The 19,158-nt window shown below is 42.7% G+C and overlaps 1 protein-coding gene across 4 annotated transcripts in view; it reads right to left on the reverse strand.

Moving 5' to 3' along the window:
• The window catches only part of atp8a1 (ATPase phospholipid transporting 8A1), a 152,626-nt gene that overhangs the window by 24,034 nt on the left and 109,434 nt on the right, over positions 1-19,158 (reverse strand). For all 4 annotated transcript variants that reach the window (XM_083786146.1, XM_083786147.1, XM_083786145.1 and 1 more), the window contains 3 exons: positions 18,175-18,285; positions 5,443-5,517; positions 1,808-1,930 (listed from right to left, as the gene is read on the reverse strand). In XM_083786146.1, the coding sequence (XP_083642272.1) occupies positions 1,808-1,930; positions 5,443-5,517; positions 18,175-18,285 (309 nt within the window). The remainder of the gene's footprint in view (positions 1-1,807; positions 1,931-5,442; positions 5,518-18,174; positions 18,286-19,158) is intronic.

Here is a 19,158-nt window from a genome sequence, read left to right on the forward strand (position 1 = left end):
ACTCTGTCTGTGCTTGGACTAAGCCAGCAAAAGAAGAAGATGTGATATGCGATGTCATCAAAACACTTTGAAGGCCCAGGCCGTAGCGTAACGGTCTGGGCACCGGACTGGTGATCCAGTCGTGGTGTGCCGCGGGTTCGACTCCCGAACCCGACACGGCCTTTACCGCATGTCATCCCCCCATCTCTCTCCCGTTTCCTGTCAGCCTACTATCTGTCCCTTAAAAAATCAATAAAAGGCGTAAGCCGCAAAAAAAAAATCTTAAAAAAAAAAAAAAAAAAAAAACACTTTGAACAGCAGCTCAGGGATCTCCATATATGGATATATATATATCATCCCTGATGATGTCACGTGCTCCATCCCTGATGATGTTACGTGATGCCACATGCTCCATCCCTGATGATGTTACGTGATGTCACGTGCCCGACCAACCAACACACACACTGAAGGGGAAATGCACGATTCCATAGTTATTCCATGAATCTGTGCCCTCCAAGCCGTATTTGGAATTCCTGATTTGGAGGACCTTTATAGGCAATTCAAAGGAGCTTTTATTGGCATGAGAAACATAGGTTTACATTGCCAAAGCAATAGTCAAAGGTCATAGGAATACCTGAACTTAATGAATTGAATACAGACAGAAACACAATGTGTTATCCATTTTAACAATCATTGTAAATCGTACCCCTGTATTAATTGCAAAAATCAATCAATGAAAAACCCTCAGTGTGCTTAGTTTTTCTTGCCCAATGCCTGACTTGAACAAAGCCGTTCCCACAATCACTGGCGAGTATATACAAGCCCCTTTCTCAGCCAAATCAAAGTAACAACTGCTAAACTGGACACGGCATGGCCTAAGTGTCACTCTGACAGGAGTTGATTTACCAGGCCTTGGCTCCATAAAGCTCTCTGGAGATACACTACAGTACAGTTATACTGTCATATTTACTGCTTACAGGGGCCAGGCCCAGCCAGGCTAAACTAGACACGACAGCCTTGCTTCCAGAACAAACAAGCACTCGCCTTAACAAATTGCTTGATTTTCCGCAACGAATGTCGTCACACCATGACAGCACACTCCCCCCTAGTCTCTTCTCCCTGCCCCAACACTTTTACCCCAGACTCCCCTCACTATCCTCGCTGGACCCCACCACCACTGCCCCAGTTGCCCCTGACCTCCACGGTCAGTCCGTCTTTAATCCATGTCTGTGTGGGGCTAACCAGGTCACCACGCCTGTGAGGAGGGTCCAGCATGGAGAAAGGGGGAGACATCTTTATTAGCAGCAGGGGAAAGTGAACATGTGCACGCGCACACATGCATGCACCCACGCACACACACACACGCACAGAAACTGACAAGGCCAAACCAAATCATGCTGGAGAAGGCCTGACTGCAGCTGGCGGATTATAATGACGGATATGTCTGGTTTAGCCAATGACTGATGACAACACTATGTCACATCCAAGAGCTGGAGCAAGTCAAGCACTTTCAACTTCAAGGAATACAGTTAAAGTTTTTTTCAGCTAAGTTCCAATTCCATGAAAAAGAAAAAGGTTGAACTCAGTTCAGTAGCGACAAATCCTAATACGTATGTTTGTTACTATGGAGTAGATTTGATATACAAGCTAGATATTTGAGCAAGACACTGATCCACTAACTGTTCCCAACAGGCTGGTTGGCACTTTGCATGACTGCCTCCGTTGTGTGTGTGTGTGTGTGTGTGTGTGTGTGTGTGTGTGTGTGTGTGTGTGTGTGTGTGTGTGTGTGTGTGTGAGTGAGTGAGTGAGTGAGTGAGTCTGACGTTACCTTTGTATTGAAACCCATTGCATTCTGGGACGTTTTGTAGAGTTCTGGGTATTTCAGCATGTTCTCTTTCCTGCAGGAGCGCTCAAATATGCCCAGAGTAAGAGGAGGCAGAGCTGTGAAGATCTGGTAAACACAAATACATGCAGAAATGTGTCAGCGCTATATGAAACATCCACGGTTCAGATCAAGCATTCCAACTATCCAGCGAAGATTTAAGTCATACAGTATTTATTAGCATTTTCGTTTTGTAGTTTCTCTACCTTTTTGGTTCCGTTATCGTATAGATTCTGTCATGCAATTAATGAGCAAGACACTAGAACCTGTCAGTTAAGTTTGGTGCCTTGCATGGTTTACTCTGGTATCGGTGTGTGAATATATTGTTTGTTTTTTTTTCAACTTAAATTGTATTAATTTTTCATGAACAGAAATAGACATACAAGGACATACAGAAAGCAAAAAGACAAACAATTGAACATTACATTACATTATGTGTTGCCAACTCAACTAAAACAGTAGATCTAGAAATATAAGCATCTATGTATCATAAACATGAATATTTGTGTCAAGGATTCAAGGATCATATCTTTTGTTTACATTCAGAGAAAAATAACAAAAAACAAAGCAACAAAAATAAAATAAAAGCCAAACATTCTGGTTCCTAGCTCACCTGTTGTTCAGTTGTATAATCAAACCATTTTTCACATTTGTTTTCAAAAGACTCTCTTCAATCTCAAATTAGCAGTCATTCTCTCCATGTCGAATATTTCTGAGACTATCTGGAACCATTCATCTATGGAAGGAGGATCTACCTGTAGCCATTTCCGAGTAATGGCTTTCTTCCCTGCAGCCAGAAAGATTTTCATCAGATATCTGTCACTTCCCATAATTTCATCTGGTAAATCTCCCAAATATAGCATCAAACAAGAATCTAATATTTGAAAGCCCAGAATCTCCTGTAATTTCTCTGTGACATTTTTCCAAAAGGTGAGAATTTCAGAGCAACCCCAGAAAACATGATAGTGATTTACATCTACCTCTCCACAGTTTCTCCAGCACAACTGGGATATTCCAAGCTGTTTTGATTTAAGTTTTGGAGTGATAAAAAGAGGTGTTTTTCCAGCAGAATTCACGCCAGGTGTTGGAACTTGAAGTTGTGTGTTGTGTTCTGCAAATATTTAACCATTGTTCACTTGTGATTTGGGCATTCAGTTCTTTCTCCCATTTCTCTTTGATGTAATCGGTTGTATGTTTTCTGGAGTCTGAAATACTTTTGTATAATTTTGATACTATTCTCTTTGTTCCTTTCGTATGAGCCTGAGCAATTAAATTCATATGTTTACTTTGATTCATTTGTGGTTCACGGTTCTGAATTTCTTGATTGAAATAGTGACGTAGTTGGAGATATCTAAAGAAATCTTCCTTTTCTAGATAATATGTATCTCTCAGTTTCTGAAAGCTCTGTAACCGGTTTTCTTCCATAAGCTTATAGTAGGATGTGATGTCATGATTGGAGAACCAAAACTTAAACCTCTGATCTAGTATTTCTGGCTTAAATGCCGTATCAAAGGCAACCCATCTCAGTATTTTTGATTGCTTTTCTATTTTTAGTTGTTTGACGAGGGTGTGCCATGTCTGTAGTGTGAAAGATGTGATTGGATCTAGTTTATCTAAACTGGCTTTGGTTAATTGTTTATCACCTAACATGGCTTGTATTGGGATATCCTGTTCACTTAGTTCTATGCTTTTCCATTTGGCGTCTGAGTCGTTGCCACACCATAAAGCAACAAATCTAAGTTGGGCTGCATAGAAATAGTCTATAAGATTCGGTAGTGACATGCCACCCTTTTCCTTACTTAGCTGTAATGTTGTGTATTTAATTCTTGGTTTTCTGCCATTCCAAATTAATCGTGAAATTAACTTATCCCACTCATTGAATTGTTTAAATGGAACATTAACAGGTAGAGACATGAAGAGATATAAGAGTCTTGGTAGGATATTCATCTTGATAGTTTCGATTCTTGAACTCAGGGTTAAAGGGAGCACAGTCCAGCGGGTAAGGTCATTCTTTATTTTGGAGTTGATAGGATTGAAGTTTTTGTCATACAAGTTATCAAATTATTTTGTTATCCAAACCCCTAGATATTTTATGGCTTTTAAATTCCAGTTAAAGGGGAAGTTTTGTGTGAATATATTGTTAATGTGAATATAATGCATATTGTAAAGAATTGAAAATAAATATTTGGGAATTGAGATCAATGGCCTGCTGGCAGCCTGCACAATAAATATGACGCTGATCTGATCTGTATTTTGCGATATTAGCTGCAGACAGACAGACAGACGGTCTGACAGAGACGGACTGACAGAAAACAAGAACACAATATCTCCACCTGCCTGTCAGAGATAATAAAAATATCTGTCATATTTTCTTTTTGTCCAACAGTAGAAGAATGTCTTCACTGCCATGTTGCCGTTATAGTTTAATTTACTGCACGCTGTTTTACATTTGCTTTGATTGTGGACGTTTGACCCTATAACACTTATTTTGATTTAACATGCTCAGAGTTCTCTGATGAACATCTGTGGCACCCTTGACTGGGAGGCAGGTATTTAGGCACGACTAGAGTGCCATTTCTGAGTGGTGTGGTAATGTTGTTCTGCATAGCAGCTGCCGAGAGAGCAGCGACAGTATTGTATGGCCGCAAGGGAGGGGGTGGCGGCTAAATTGGCGGGTCAGTCAGTGTGAGCTCCCTGCAGACCCATCTGGAGTGGGGGTATGCAGGCCTCAGTGTGCGGACTGGCAGGGCCACAGGACACGCTCCACTGGACTCCTTTCTCATTCAGAGCCGGAGCCAGGAAGATCTCCATTGAGTGGCGGATTCAGCCCACTGCTTCCCGACAAACTCCCACTGAACTGGAGGTATTTACTCCACTCTTCAGATAGTGAAAGAATGACTTCTGCTTCCCCATAGACATTGTGAATATTGCATGCCAGTGCGATGAACTTTCTTGACAGTCGGCCCCAGCCATAAATCATTTCCATTTGTGCGCTATCAATGTTGTGTGGGCATGTCTCTCTTCACACTTCTCTCATTCATTTTTTGTTTATTGAATTGGGGAGATTTTTTTAATAAACAGTTTAAAGTTACACGTCAACTCCTTGTGAGCTAAACGGTGCAGTATTAAAAAATAGACAGTTGCAGATGTACACTTTTTTCCTCGGCTGAATTGATATGACAGACATGAAACATGACTTCATTAAGAGTGGTCCCGTTACAGAGCCCTGAGGGACTCCCAACGCCAACAGCCGCCTCAGTTGCCGCTCCATTCAACCTGTTCACTTTATCATTCACAAATGGCTGCCCGGGCCAACTGTACTCTTTGGGGCATACTTCTGTTGTTTTTTCACATTCAGTACATAGTTTAGGGCACAGAGGGAATATGGACTTGACAAGGGGTCATAAATAAACGAGAGATTTTCAGGAGGTTGATGACATGGTCTTGCAATAAAGCGATCCTGTTAAGGGGTGCCACAGCATATGAATTCTGTGCCAGAGAGTGACATGGGGTGGGACACGGAATGAAGTGGTCTCTTTCACTCTAATGGAGAGAGGACAGTAAATCACATTAACACTCACCACATTGTATAGGCCGATGCACCAGCGCTCAAACAGGATCTGGCCAGAGAAACCATTGACAAACGCGAACCAGATCTGAAAGAGAAAGTTGCACAGGAATGTTGAGAATAGCAAAACAGTAAAAGGTGATGTACAAAGCATACATTATCATTAAAATGTACTCGGCATAAAAAAGCGAATTGACCAAATTCAATTTGAGATGTTCTTGTAATGTATGTGCACCTTCTATGACATATTGAAGGCACTAACATGTCCCAAAGTCTAACCTAACTTTTCTTCTTTACGTTTAGGTCCGTATTCATTATTCTTCATTATTAAAACACTAATTCATGCATTGATACTATACTGTACAGTACAGTACGTCTCCCTTCCCTTCCACATCAGTGGGTTGAAGAAAACACTGTTAAAAGTTAAGGTCTCTCTGCTTGACTTTTAAGTGCATGCTTTCCATCATGGATGGATACTGATAGTGAGTAGCCATTAAAAGCTGCTATAAGCAATAATATATCAACATTTTAATTACCTTTGTTTTCTTTTGGTATTCAGACAGCCAGCAATGGGTAGAACGCTCCCAAAAAATGTAGTCTCTGTCACACATCTAGGGGCCGCAATATGCATTCAAAGATGTTCCTAGAAGCTTTGTCATTGGTCGACAGGCAAATCGACCAATGACAAAGCTTCTTTGAATGCAGATTGCAGCCCCTAGATGTGTCACAGAGACTACATTCTTTTTGGGAGCGTTCTGCTCATTGCTGGCTGTCTGAAGTAATTACATTTTGACATATTATTGCTTATAGCAGCTTTAAACCATTTACATCAGAAACCAAGTCTGTCTCTACAGAGAAATTTATTTATTTTATCAAGCCCCTCATGTAGAATTCATCACAGTCTCATAGAAATGTATTGTTTGCGGGGCACAGAAATTGCAATTGTCAACCTTGGCACACAACCAGGGTTTTAGGCCAGCTCTAGAATACTTTGATTAGGAGAGTGTCTCAGACATCTTTCGTCTCATGTCTTATAGAAACACCACCAGACAAAACAAAACAAAAAGATCAAAGGGAAAACTGTTTTCTCGCTCGAGAGAAAATCATTAGCAGGATGGTGCATCAAGCTGCAATGCATCTTTTCAGAGGTAAAAGGGAGGATGATAAATGTTTCCAGCCTTTGTGGGGGGAAAAAAATAGAAAATTAAACTAAATGACGGTGAGGCTAAACTCCGTTTGAAGTTATGACCTGTGCTCAACACATCATTAGTCTCCTGCAGCTGAGAGCTCGATGGGTATCGAATTTGGGACGGGTGGGGGCGGAGGTGGTGGGTTAGATGGACTGAATTAGCATGCGAGAAAGGCAAGACCTCCAAATACCATCGGCCACACTGTAAATCCTGCCGTCTTCATTGAAGGATTATACGTACAGAGACATATATCAAACCCACCGTTTCCCAACCTGACCCACCTGACGACAAGGAGCTGACATGGCAGGTTAGTTATGGGGGTAAAGTCAAGAGCTCTCGGGGGCTGAGTGGATTAAAGCAGACATTGAAATATATTGCACCGGGAAAGAGAGCAGGCAATAATAGAAACCATATGCTGGGTGGAGATAAGGCTCATCACCTCATATCTTGATTAGCTGTACTTATCGGCGATAGAAACGTCTGTCAGAACGAAACCAAAACCAGGTACCCTGAATAAGCAAAAAGACACTAATTATCATTATTATTTTTTGAACTACAGACTTTTCTGTCATTGGTTCGAATCCCCCATGGATCCTTAAGGTTCCTTTGAACAAGCCATGGTGCATTTGTGCGATCTCCAAGTATATCGTATCCTGTGCTTTTATACGACTATTTGTGTCTGTGTATCAGGACACGTAAATTAGATAAAGCATTTGACTTGATTTCACTCAACTTGGTGTACATGCATGAGCGATTAGGAACCAGACGCCATGCTTCGTTGTGTTACTAGTACGTGTCCCAGCAGCCCATCTTCCCTGTCATGGCTGTGTAGGGGACATCAGGGGTGTGATGTTGTGGCCACGGTGCAGCTGAACATCCCCTCGCTTCATTTAACCTCATCATGAACGCATGGACGATCACAAAGCCTATCGGAGGGCCCTGCCCGTCATTGCCACTCTTAACTACACAACCAACACCCATCCACCGTTGCCTCTGTCCATTCATATTGTGTGATGTTCCCAAAACAAATGTTGCTGACCCAGCCCCTCCATCTCATTTCACTGAGCGGGAAGGGGGAGAGGCAGGCTGCGTATAGATGAGGGATATATTCCCCCCCCCCCCCCCCCCCCCCCCCCCCCCCCCCCGGCCACATCCATTCCAGCCTTGTGCCTGCATCAGATGTCAGATGTCCAACACTGATTTTAAACTCAAATGAGATGTTTTCCCTAATCTGGACAAGAGTATTCTATATGAGAATATATAAAGGTTAGGAATGACACCACAACTTTAGAAGGGTCATGACAAAGCTGTGGAAATGTGTTTTCTTAGTAGGGTGGCTGGCGGCTCCCTTAGCGAAAAGGTGAGAAGCTCATCCGTGAGAGTATAAGCGAAGACCTTTGTGTAGAAAAAAGGAGCCAGTTGAGGTGTTTCTGGCATCTAGTAAGGATGTCTACTGAGTCCTGGTGGCCGCCCAGGGAGGCTTTCCGGGTATGCCAAGTTGGTAAGAAGGGCATAAGAAGGGGCAGACCAAGGAACAGTCTCCCTGCTGGCCTTGGGATCCCCCAGCCAGAGCTGGCTGAGAAAGTCAGGTCTGGTATTCTCTGCTGGAAGTGCTGCCTCTGCGACCCAACTTCCAATGAGCAAAGGGAGGGAGGGGATGGAGGGAGGGATATCTACATTAATAAATAATAATAATTCTTTCCCCAACTATAATCTTTTAAACATCTTTCTAGCCACACAGCAATTAGACATTTTATTGGTCTGTCAGTGAGAGCAGCAATTTATCTTTAAAGCTTTAAATCTCTAAAGTTACGACGCTTACGTATTATGGTCCCCTCACTCTCCTGATGGAGAGACAATTGCAGTGATATCCAAACTACAATGAAGATGGTGGCACATCTAGTGCCCAATATGTCTGCTTCAAATAACTTTATTGACATTGTTCACCAGTCTGTGTCCTACAAAACACAAGGGTCAGAATGTCTTAATGGAAGAGTAGAGAGACCACCTCAAACCACTGTAGATGTGCTAGTTATGCTTTCAAATGTTAATCATTAAAATAAGTTGCGAAATCATCATTTCTCCAACATGATACCTTACATGAGTGGTATGTTAAAGGGACATTTCACCACTGGAAGAAACTGCAGTCACTCAATGTTAATAGTAGTATTTGTAGTAGATAACAGCAGCACAATTAGAGATATGCACTCTATGGCCAGAAAAATAATGAAGTCTGTGTGTTTGACTGGATTGCTGAATTCCTACAATGACCAACATGCTACAATGACCTCCACTGCCCCTCCTTGTGGAGGGGCAGTGGAGGGGAGGCTGCGTGGATGTGTAATGTGTACATCCAGGAAGGAAGTGAGACCACATCTTCATGACTAATGTTGGTCATGAAGATGGCACAATGACAAAAAATATTATTAAACATCAGTAAAATAAGATCTGGTTGCAAAAGGGATGAAGTGGCCCTTTAAAGGTGGGCATTTTATTTTGACGTTTCAGACGGTTTCAACATGAAATTTCTGAACCAATCAGAGCGTCGCATCCCTTCAGGCGATGGGACGGTAGCTAGGGACGGTAGCTATGCTATACGCAGGAGCATGGTGTGTGTTTGTTTACAAGTCAGATAGTTGGCCAGCTGTACCAGTTTACTGTTATGTGGCTTATTTCTACCCTATAATGTTTTCAGATACACATTTTAGCGTGATGATTAAGTTGAAACCGAGTAATACACTGTCTGGTTATCTTGAATGGGAATAAAAACAGAGGATTTCTGTAATCAGTAGCAGCTGTGCTGCATGGATGCACAGTTATGGGGAATTAAACGGGTGAGCTTCATTTTTATTGGCTTTTATCAATGTGTATCTCTACACGTCATCACGCAGCACGTTTTCGTTTTCAGGAAGTAATAAAAAAAATATTTGGTAGCACTTTACAATAATGACCCGTTATAAAGCATTTATAAACGTTTATAAGCAGTTTATAAAAACACACAGAAATGAGAATTTGACCATTTTTTTGGCATCGATTGTTAGGTATGACCATAATGATGACCACGGATTTGGTCTAAAAGTGTGAAAAACATATTTTTAATTTCACTACGCCTTTAAGGGCTGTCTTGAGGTATACTCTCAGAAGCTGTTGCTAGGGGGTTGCTTATAGAGCACAAGCCGCAGGGAGGGCAGGTTAGCCCAGTGTTTCAAGCAATAGTAACAAGAGGCTAGTGGGCAGGTCAAATTGCTGAATTAATTACAGACTCCCTCAATGAGGAGCTCTGAGCTGATATATTGTTGTGGTTAGTTAAAAAAAAGGCTCCTATTCACAGCACGTAGTAACTGCTTCTGCATGAGTGTTTTGGCCTCGTCCTAAGGATCCTAACCAGCACCCCTCTTCTTTTTCTGCCTCTCCCTCTCTTGAGGGACAGATGCATTGATTTGCTCATTAGGGGAAGGACCGGGCAGATTTTTTTTGTCCTCTTTTCTTCTCCTCTCACAGTGAGCGCCACTCAGCAGAGGGGTGTGGCTGCCATCTCTCCCCCACTGCACATTCTGAAAAAAACTGAGGGGATGGATGGCGGGGGAGAGGGGACTTAAGAAAGAGGCGCCTGGGTGAGGAGAGGGGGCGGGGGACAGCCGATAAGGAGGCTGCATATTCATCTGCAAATCAAAAATCAATGATTCAGAGGCTGTCCCCGAGCTTCGCCTGTGGAGGAATGGATGGGGTGATGGGGGGCGTGACATTTTTCCCCCCGCAACGTGAGCCCTGCCATTCTTAAGCCCTAGTATCTGAGAATTGCTAACGAGATTCATATACACAAAAGAAAGACGAGGGATGAAGAGTAGCTTGAAGGAGAGAGAGTGAAGAAAGAGCTGCTAAATATGCTGGAAATGTGTACTGGTAAAGACGGGCAACCAGTGTTACAATGTTGGCTGGGGCCCTGGTGGTCGTATTCACAGCATGGCACCAGTCGGCAGGCTTTTCTCCCCTGAGCCGTGCTGAATGAGTTTTCATGTAATTACCTCATAAATGCCACTTGTCCATCAACTGCTCCGTGGCAGCCTGGCGACGTGTCAATCACATACGAGAATCGCCAGCGGGACCGGTCATTTGAATGATTTTGCTACGGCAACTATCTTTAGAAAGCTCCCTCTTCATTTGAATGTGTTTAAAAATCCAACTGCTTTTCTTCTCGTCATGCTATTAGCAGAGGCATTTTATATCGAAATTTAATTAACACAGCTTTAACAAACTTATTTAACTTTCAATGACTTTGTGTACCAATTAATTCGTTATGGCGCATTGTGTGATCACCCCTTTTGCGATCCATTGGGTAGTAGTAATGAAGGTTCAACAACTGTTCCAATTTGATGCAGCCTGCAGGGCTCCTCCGACTGCACAGCATGAGTTTAGTCTTAGAAAAACAACTGGCTGACAACATCAGGAAACCTACAAGAAAATAAGTATGAATAGTCATTCCACCCGTCAGTCAATCACACTGTCGAGTGACAGCCTTACTTCCTGATTCACAATTAACCCTCAACCCAGCAACATACCAGCAAAACACCAATTATAATGCAGCTGCTTGCTGACCCTCAGACAAGAGTACCAGCACCTAGATTCACATTCACCACAATGGCCACAGAACCCATCGCCCCTTCCCTCATAAAGGAGCCCCAAAAGACTCACTAGGCTACAGCTACACTCCTCTAAAATAGGCTTAAGGATAGTCTCTGGATCATAGCATTCAGATTGAAATGCATACTGTAACAGACAATGTTACCGCAGACCAAAGAAAAAGTTTAAATTCCCCTCAACATCCTCAATTCTCTCCTTGAAACGTAGCCTGGGAGTCGACGGGAAAAAAACATGCAAGCACAAAAGTAAACCTATTAGTGCAACAAATGTAGCTTTTAGCTCTACCCTGGGGTTGCTGGTGTGTTGGATGTCAGGGCCTTACAAAACAGGGACGTTTGATATATCGACACAGCCAAACAGGGCAGAAATCCCCTATTATGTGCTTGAATCCCCTGAAGGAGTGCAGCAACGGGAGTGGGGGGTGGGGGGGAGTTATGTTTTCAGAAAATAACAAAAGGTGAGGTGGGGAGGAGACTGGCCTCGCAGATAGAACAGTAGACAGAATGCGCAGACTGTAGGAAAGGAGCTCCTTTTAAAAGGAGACCTGCTGTGTCTCAAAGAGAACTCCTAGCTGGTCACACAAAGAGAGGCTAAACGAAGTTCAGAAGGATTTTCACAAAGTTTTAATGAGCGTTTAGGCCCCAGCAGCAGTCAGGTCTATTAAGAATTCACCCAATGAGAGAATGTGAGAGAAAATGAGAGAACGGGGAGAGGGGGCACAAGAGCAACAGAGACAGGGAGACATAGAGAGGGATCGGGGAGGGAGGGAGAGGGACAGAGAGAGAGAGAGAGAGAGAGAGAGAGAGAGAGAGAGAGAGAGAGAGAGAGAGAGAGAGAGACAGAGAGAGAGAGAGAGAGAGAGAGAGAGAGAGAGACAGAGAGAGAGACAGAGAGAGAGAGCATAGTTGTGAATACATTGATAAGAGGAACTATAATTGCCGCCAGGTCTCATAAATGGGAAAGTCAAATTTTGCAGGACAGTATGGAATTAACAGTGTTAATTCCATACTGAAGAACACAAATAACTCAGTGGTTTGGATGCTTACACTCAAAGTTGAATTAACACTGCAGATTTAAAAGTGTACCGTTATGTGACCAAATCACCTCTAGGAAAAAAAAGCTAGGGCAGCAATTAAAGGATTTCAGGATGAAATAAATGGACTTGTCTCATATCACCTCGTATTTGCCTCTAGAAGTAATGTCTATAGACAGTATGACAGTAATGTCTGTAATTTGAACGTTATTTGGCCTCACGTCTACAATTGCCTTACTATGCATTATGGGGCAATCTGAAATTTAAGCTCTTCTTTGTGTGGACATTGGGTGCCACTTTAGTTTTCAATGGCCTGGCTTATCCCAATGTTAATACCCTGTGAATTAGCCTAGAGAAAAGTATCATTCAGAACATATCCAATACAAAAAATGGCATGTGGGTAGACCGTGCTTGGTCATGAAAACTGTGATGTTACTTAAATGCTGTATGTTACAGTATGTGTCAGGTAGATTTTCATATATTTCTTTAGAAGGTATATACGTACTATAGTTATCATACTGTGTTGTTTAATGTTACTAGACAACGTTCCAAAGGATCAACATGGATGTTGATGGGGCAGCAGTGGCTGCTTGGCAACCGGAAGGTTCCTAGTACGATCCCGGGCTCCCCCAGAGTTAGTGTCCAAGTGTCCTTGAGCCAGACTCTGAACCCCTAATTAAACTCTGTATACTTTGTTGACCGGTGTCTCACAGGAATATATATCAAGCCCCCTACCTTTTATGGGGCGCCAGCCCATCCAACGCCTGGCTTTGTGTGTGCCGCCCGTGACGTCAAGTCTATGGACTTTTTATGACAAATTTTGTTCCCTACAAACTTTCAGGCCAAGTCGTTGGCAAATGACATACGTGGGTACCACAGTGGCAGCCCGTGAGCGTGAGGTGTGTGTGTGAGAGGTGTGTGTGACCAAGTCTACAAACCTTTTATGGAATCATTTCTTCCGTACAAACTTTCAGGCCGAGTCAATGGAAAATGAGGTAAGTGGTAATCATCACTGAGCTGCTATTCTGGCCAATTAATGTTCATAGGGACACAAGGGTTCAGGATCACCAAAGTCACTCGTATAAGGGTCGGAAGACGGTTTCCACATCAGCTTTGATTCACAGGGAGAAACAGTTGTGCCATTTCAAGCCATATGGTCCAAAACCCGATGCTGCCGACTGCAGGAGCAGGTCAACAGACCAACAGTATATGCATACATGATGAAATCTGAACCAAAAGACCTATATGTACCTACAGTATATGAAACCCGAAAGGTTCAACAGGGATTCACCACGGGACATCAATAATGACAACACTGGAGAGGGAGTTCGGAGGTCAAGTGGCGAAGAAAGAGGATGACAAAGGGGGATTTTAAAGGGCTCATATTTCCACTGCAAGTTGCGCGGCAACAGCACAGTACAACCTGTGGGTTTAGGGGCTAGGGGCATTATTTTTCAGATGGTGGCATTCTCATGACATATGGCTCATCGTCTGTTGCCAATGAATAGCTGACCAGGCAGAGAGTGTGCTCTGATAGTGAACCACTGTCTAGTGATGTCTCACTCCAGAGCAGAACAGGGGAAGAGAGAGGAGGCGTGTAATTGACTGTCCTTCCATTGTGGACCCCCTCAGGCTGAAAGCTCAATCCATAGGAATGTGTGTGTAATGTTGTGTGTGCGTGCGTGTGTGAGAGACAGAGAGAGAGAGGGAGAGAGAGAGAGAGAGAGAGAGATTGTGTGCGTGTCTGCGTTGGGAACAGTTTCGAAAAATAAAAATGTACTGAACTGAATAAGAACTTGGATTGATTCCAACGGCATGATTCATGAGGCTTGTGTTATTTGTGACAAGTGCAGTAAATACAGTAAATAGTAGCCATATCTCTCCTATTCGCCTATTATTAATAGCAATGCAAAGAATATAAAAGCTTCAGCACATAAATCAATAGTAGCATTTTAAATCAGTGATTTATAACAAAGGCCAATCGCATAAAGCTTGGTTACTAATATCTATATGAGGGACATGATACAGTGGCATGTTGGGGGAATGACGGCAAAAGGAACAATTTTCATGTTGAAAAAAACAAAACAAAAAGCTTAAGTTGTGTTCCCCATGGTAGAACACGTACTGAAGCTGAATATAATGTACTTTCCTTCTTTTTCCATGTCCTTTTCCCCAGCTCGCACAATAAGAGCAAACATTATTCTTATCAGCACGGCCTTTAAAGGAGAATTCCATACTAAAAGGCTTTCTTACCTTTCTTTGTAGTTGTTACGTCCCCACCAAAGAGGTCCAGGTGTTATTTTGTGCAAAAGCTCCTTATTGGCCATTTCCCCTGCCATAAGCCCTACATGAATTGCATTGAATGGGAATTGAATGGGGCTATGGGGTGTTATTTCCATCGCTCAAAATGATAATTTCTTTGTATATATCCTCTCTTCATAATGTAAATAATATCCCAAGCGCCACACTTTACTACTTCTTTCGATGGAAATAAGCGAATTAGCATAACACCCCATAGCCCCATTCAATTCCCATTCAATGCAATGCAATTCATTGAGGGCTTATGGTAGGGGAAATAGCCAATAAGGAGTTTTTGCACAAAAAAACACCTGGACCTCTTTGGTGGGGACGTAACAACTACAAAGAAAGGTAAGAAAGATAAGAAAGCATTCTAGCATGGAATTCTCCTTTAACATTAAGTTGCTATCCGTAACTTTCATGTACTACTCAGAATTCTAACCTGGATCCCTCGCATGAGAGAACAAAATAATTTCTAGATACCCCCATTTAGTCTGTGGGCGATAAGCTTCAGGGTAAAAAATGCTCAATGGAGAAGGAGACCACCAACAACCAATGCAGATAGTTATATTGTATTAATTTGACATAATGTACTATGTTATGTACATAAAGAACAGTGGCGTTGGGATCCTCATAGGAAGTGAGGCTGCGGCACAGAAGCTATAGTGATTGGCAGTTGGCACCAAACAAACCTTGCCCTCACGGTCATCCATCGTAGAATACTCCCCAACCAAAGATGTCAGCATCGACGCCAAAGCACAGCTTGTACAACAAGCTCAAGCAGGCAATTGACAGACTAATGATGATGGAAAAGGCATGTTAGAGACTACTGGCCAGTGGCCACCAACACAATGTTCCAAAAGAAGAAGGGTAAACATGGCACACCAGATCGCACACTCGGCCTGTTGTCTAAGTGTAATAAGCTAATATATAAGTGTAATAAGGTATATATTAACAAAGAATGCCCTCCTCCCCTCCCCCTTGGTGACTCGATCTCTGTGACTACTTTAGGGACCTTAAGGAGATGCTAAGCTGCTCCAGAGGTGCCATTTCCTTTAGACAAGAGCATGGCCTGCAGATCAAACCCTCCAAGCAAGGCATATGATTACAGTTGGTGCTGATAGCAAGTCCTTAACTTGTCAGGTCATTCCTGGTCGTACCTATGAAAGTGCTATCAGCACTGGGCCTGGCTTCTGTCAAACGTGATCACACCACACACCATTGCTGAGGGCTAAATTCCCATACTGCGCTATATACAGTGTGTGTGTGTGTGTGTGTGTGTGTGTGTGTGCATATAAATATACATATACAGGAGAGAGAGGGGGAGAGAGAGAGAGAGAGAGAGAGAGAGAGAGCTCAGCAAAACAGTTATACCAAAGTTAGTTTAAATTCCAAATACAACAATTTGAGTCCATTCTTGATCCAGACAGACTGTTCGGAAGTTGAGAGGGAGAGATAATCAAGCCTCGACCAAAATGAGGAACTTGTAGCTCTAAAGATGGAGGGAATGAATCACTGCTGCTACTAGCAAAACATGCACTGCCAGTTACCTATTATATCTCCAACCTTCCACTGCTTAACCAGGACAGGGTAATGGGCGGCAGCAGTCTAAACGAGGTATGGCAGACATTTCTATCCCCAGCTTATTATTCAGCTCCTCCTGGCGATCTTACCAGTTGGATGTACGCAGATGTGATCAGATCTCTAAGGCTGAGCCCAGCCACCCAGGAAACTCATTGTTGCTGCTTGCACCTACGACTCATGACCATACAGTAGGTTGGAGTTGGACAGTCGATCTACTGGTAGATCAAAAGCTTTGCTCCCGCTTCACCACAATGGTCTGTATACAGTACAACGACCACAGTAGTGTGGATGCCCCGTCACGTCAATCCACCTGTCCATCTCCACACTCCATTCTGCCCTTACTGGTGAACAAGATCCCCAGGCATTTGAACTCTTTGAGACTTTGAGGTGCCGACTGCTCATCCTGACTGCTTCACAGTTCACAGTTGGCTGCAAAATGTCCTAGGGTGTGCACAAGGTCACGGTCTGAGGAATGCAGGACCACATCGTATCATATCACAAATGTCACCGGATATCTTAAGCGGTGCATTTTCCAAGAAAATATCTCAATAGTGGCTCTAAAGGCCCAGGCCGTAGCGTAACGGTCTGGGCACCGGACTGGTAATCCAGTCGCAGTGTGCCGCGGGTTCGACTCCCGGACCCGACACGGCCTTTACTGCATGTCATCCCCCCATCTCTCTCCCGTTTCCTGTCAGCCTACTGTCTGTCCCTTCAAAAATCAATAAAAGGCGTAAGCCGCAAAAAAAATATCTTAAAAAAAAAATAGTGGCTCTAAATAAAATAGCCAATTCATCAAATGCAGGCTCTTCGCTGCAAAATTGCCATCTCCACATACTGTAGGGTGAATATGGTACCTTGCTTCTTGAGAGCAACTCACATAGACCAAACACAAGTGGCAAAGCCAGAACAGAAGTTTAGGGTGGGCCTGGCCAAAAGTGGGTGGGCCTGCATGCATGCAAGTGTCTTTTTTCTTTTTTTTACATTATTCATTATTAAAAAGAATGCAAAAAAAGTTAAAAATATGATTTATTTTTGGGTGGGCCATCTTTCCCATGGCTACGCTCCTGCTAAACACGCTATATCTTCTATGTAAAAGCAGGGAATGATAACTTGTAGAAGTTTTCTTATATTACACCAATATTGGTTTTATGAAGCAGTTTTGTTCAAAGAGGTGATAAAGGATTGCTACGACCACTTTGCCAAAGGGGAGAACAACGCCAGACTGCCACTCCACTAGTCAAATCACCCAAAAGCAGCCAGCAGCATATCAACATTGTGAGCATATTGAAAGCAGATACACTCCTTGTCTGCTCTGCGTGCCGCGCAATAATTAAAATATAAAAAAAATGAAGCATCCGAACATTGCAATTATGTTCAAATAGCAAATAGCTTTTTAATGATTTGGTTTTATCCAAATCCTTCTTAATTTCTATTGGCCTGAATTGTATCCTGCATTGGCTGCCTCTGCTGTCTACATACTTAGAACAGGCTAAGAATTTAATTAAGTACAAAACCAACACACATGAAGAGACTTGTACCATTGCATGCAAGCTATAGCCACACCCTTCGAGTACCTCAATTCCCTGTGTGCATCTATACTTCAGTGTTCCAATAACTGGCAGGGATTTCCTAAATGGCCAACTTCCAGTTAAGGTTACTAGAGTGTGTGAGTGTGTGTGTGTGTGTGTGTGTGTGTGTGTGTGTGTGTGTGTGTGTGTGTGTGTGTGTGTGTGTGTGTGTGTGTGTGTGTGTGCGAGCACGTGCATACACTCCTGTCTATGTATTTCAAAAGAGTGAGCTCACACGAGCCATTCACGCAAGGAGCCACACAAATTGGCAGGTAATGTGTGCAAGGCCAGTCACCAGAAACACAAACATGGAAACTCCAATACGGAAATCCCTGCTTTTACTTAATCATGTCATGCAGAAAATTCCCAATGCTTTCCATTCAGTGTTTAGCATGAATTTTTGGCATCCGTAGAGACTGTCTGAGACTCACCTCGATGATGTAGAGGACAATGTTCTTGTAGAAGCAGTACAGGATGCACTTGGCCACGCGGTTGTAGTTCCAGGCACCGTGGACCAGCAGAAGATTCTTCAAGTATTTGAACTGAGTGGTAGGAAAGAGAAGAACCTTGTGAGCTAGTACTTAATCAACCACAGCTATTAATGCAAAAACAAATATGTCAGGGCTGGAAATTACTCTTAGGCTGTACAAATCTGTGATTTTGCGCGAAATTGCAGATTGAGGCTTTAACTTTTAGGAAATATCCAAGACTATTAGAGTTGTATGGAAGATACTTCATGTATTCTGCTGACCCATACTGTCTAAGAGTGTCAATTTTAAGCCAATCGTAGGACTATCCTCGTACCCCCCCTCCCATCATAGTAAATCATATACTTCCAAAGATGTAAGGAAGAATGTAAAACATCAAATGTGACTGTGCAAGTTAATCACGTTTCACTATGTACATAAAACATAACTAAACTAACTAAACTATAACTAAACAACTAAACTATGATGACTGCTGGATCATTTTATGTTTGGTTGTGCTCGGGTGTTAAAGTCTGACAGTAACAGATCTACAAGGCATCTTGAATATCGGCTATTTTCTGTGTAAAAGTGTAAAATCAGCCATTACGACAAATTATTTTTTTGGTCTGCAAAATCAACAGTACATACAGAGACAACTAACATCTCATGACATTTAGTCAACTAAAACTAAAACCTTTCAAGTATGTCATAACTCTTCATGTATGACTAAAACGAAATGAAATTTTACTCAAAAGACTGACTAAACTATGTCAAAATGTTCCTGTCGAAATTAACACTGGCTCATACAATCTGAGAAGCAGGCAAACCCTCCTTGGAACAATGTAGTGTTAGCAGGAACTTTTGGATTAGAGAAAACAACCCTCGTATCGCCACTGACAGCAGGAAGCAGAGAGGTTGCAGGGGAGTCGAGGGCAAGGTCTACACTGA

Source organism: Protomyctophum parallelum, assembly GCF_964188405.1.
Source record: "Protomyctophum parallelum genome assembly, chromosome: 16".
In the NCBI taxonomy this organism is placed as follows: domain Eukaryota; kingdom Metazoa; phylum Chordata; class Actinopteri; order Myctophiformes; family Myctophidae; genus Protomyctophum; species Protomyctophum parallelum.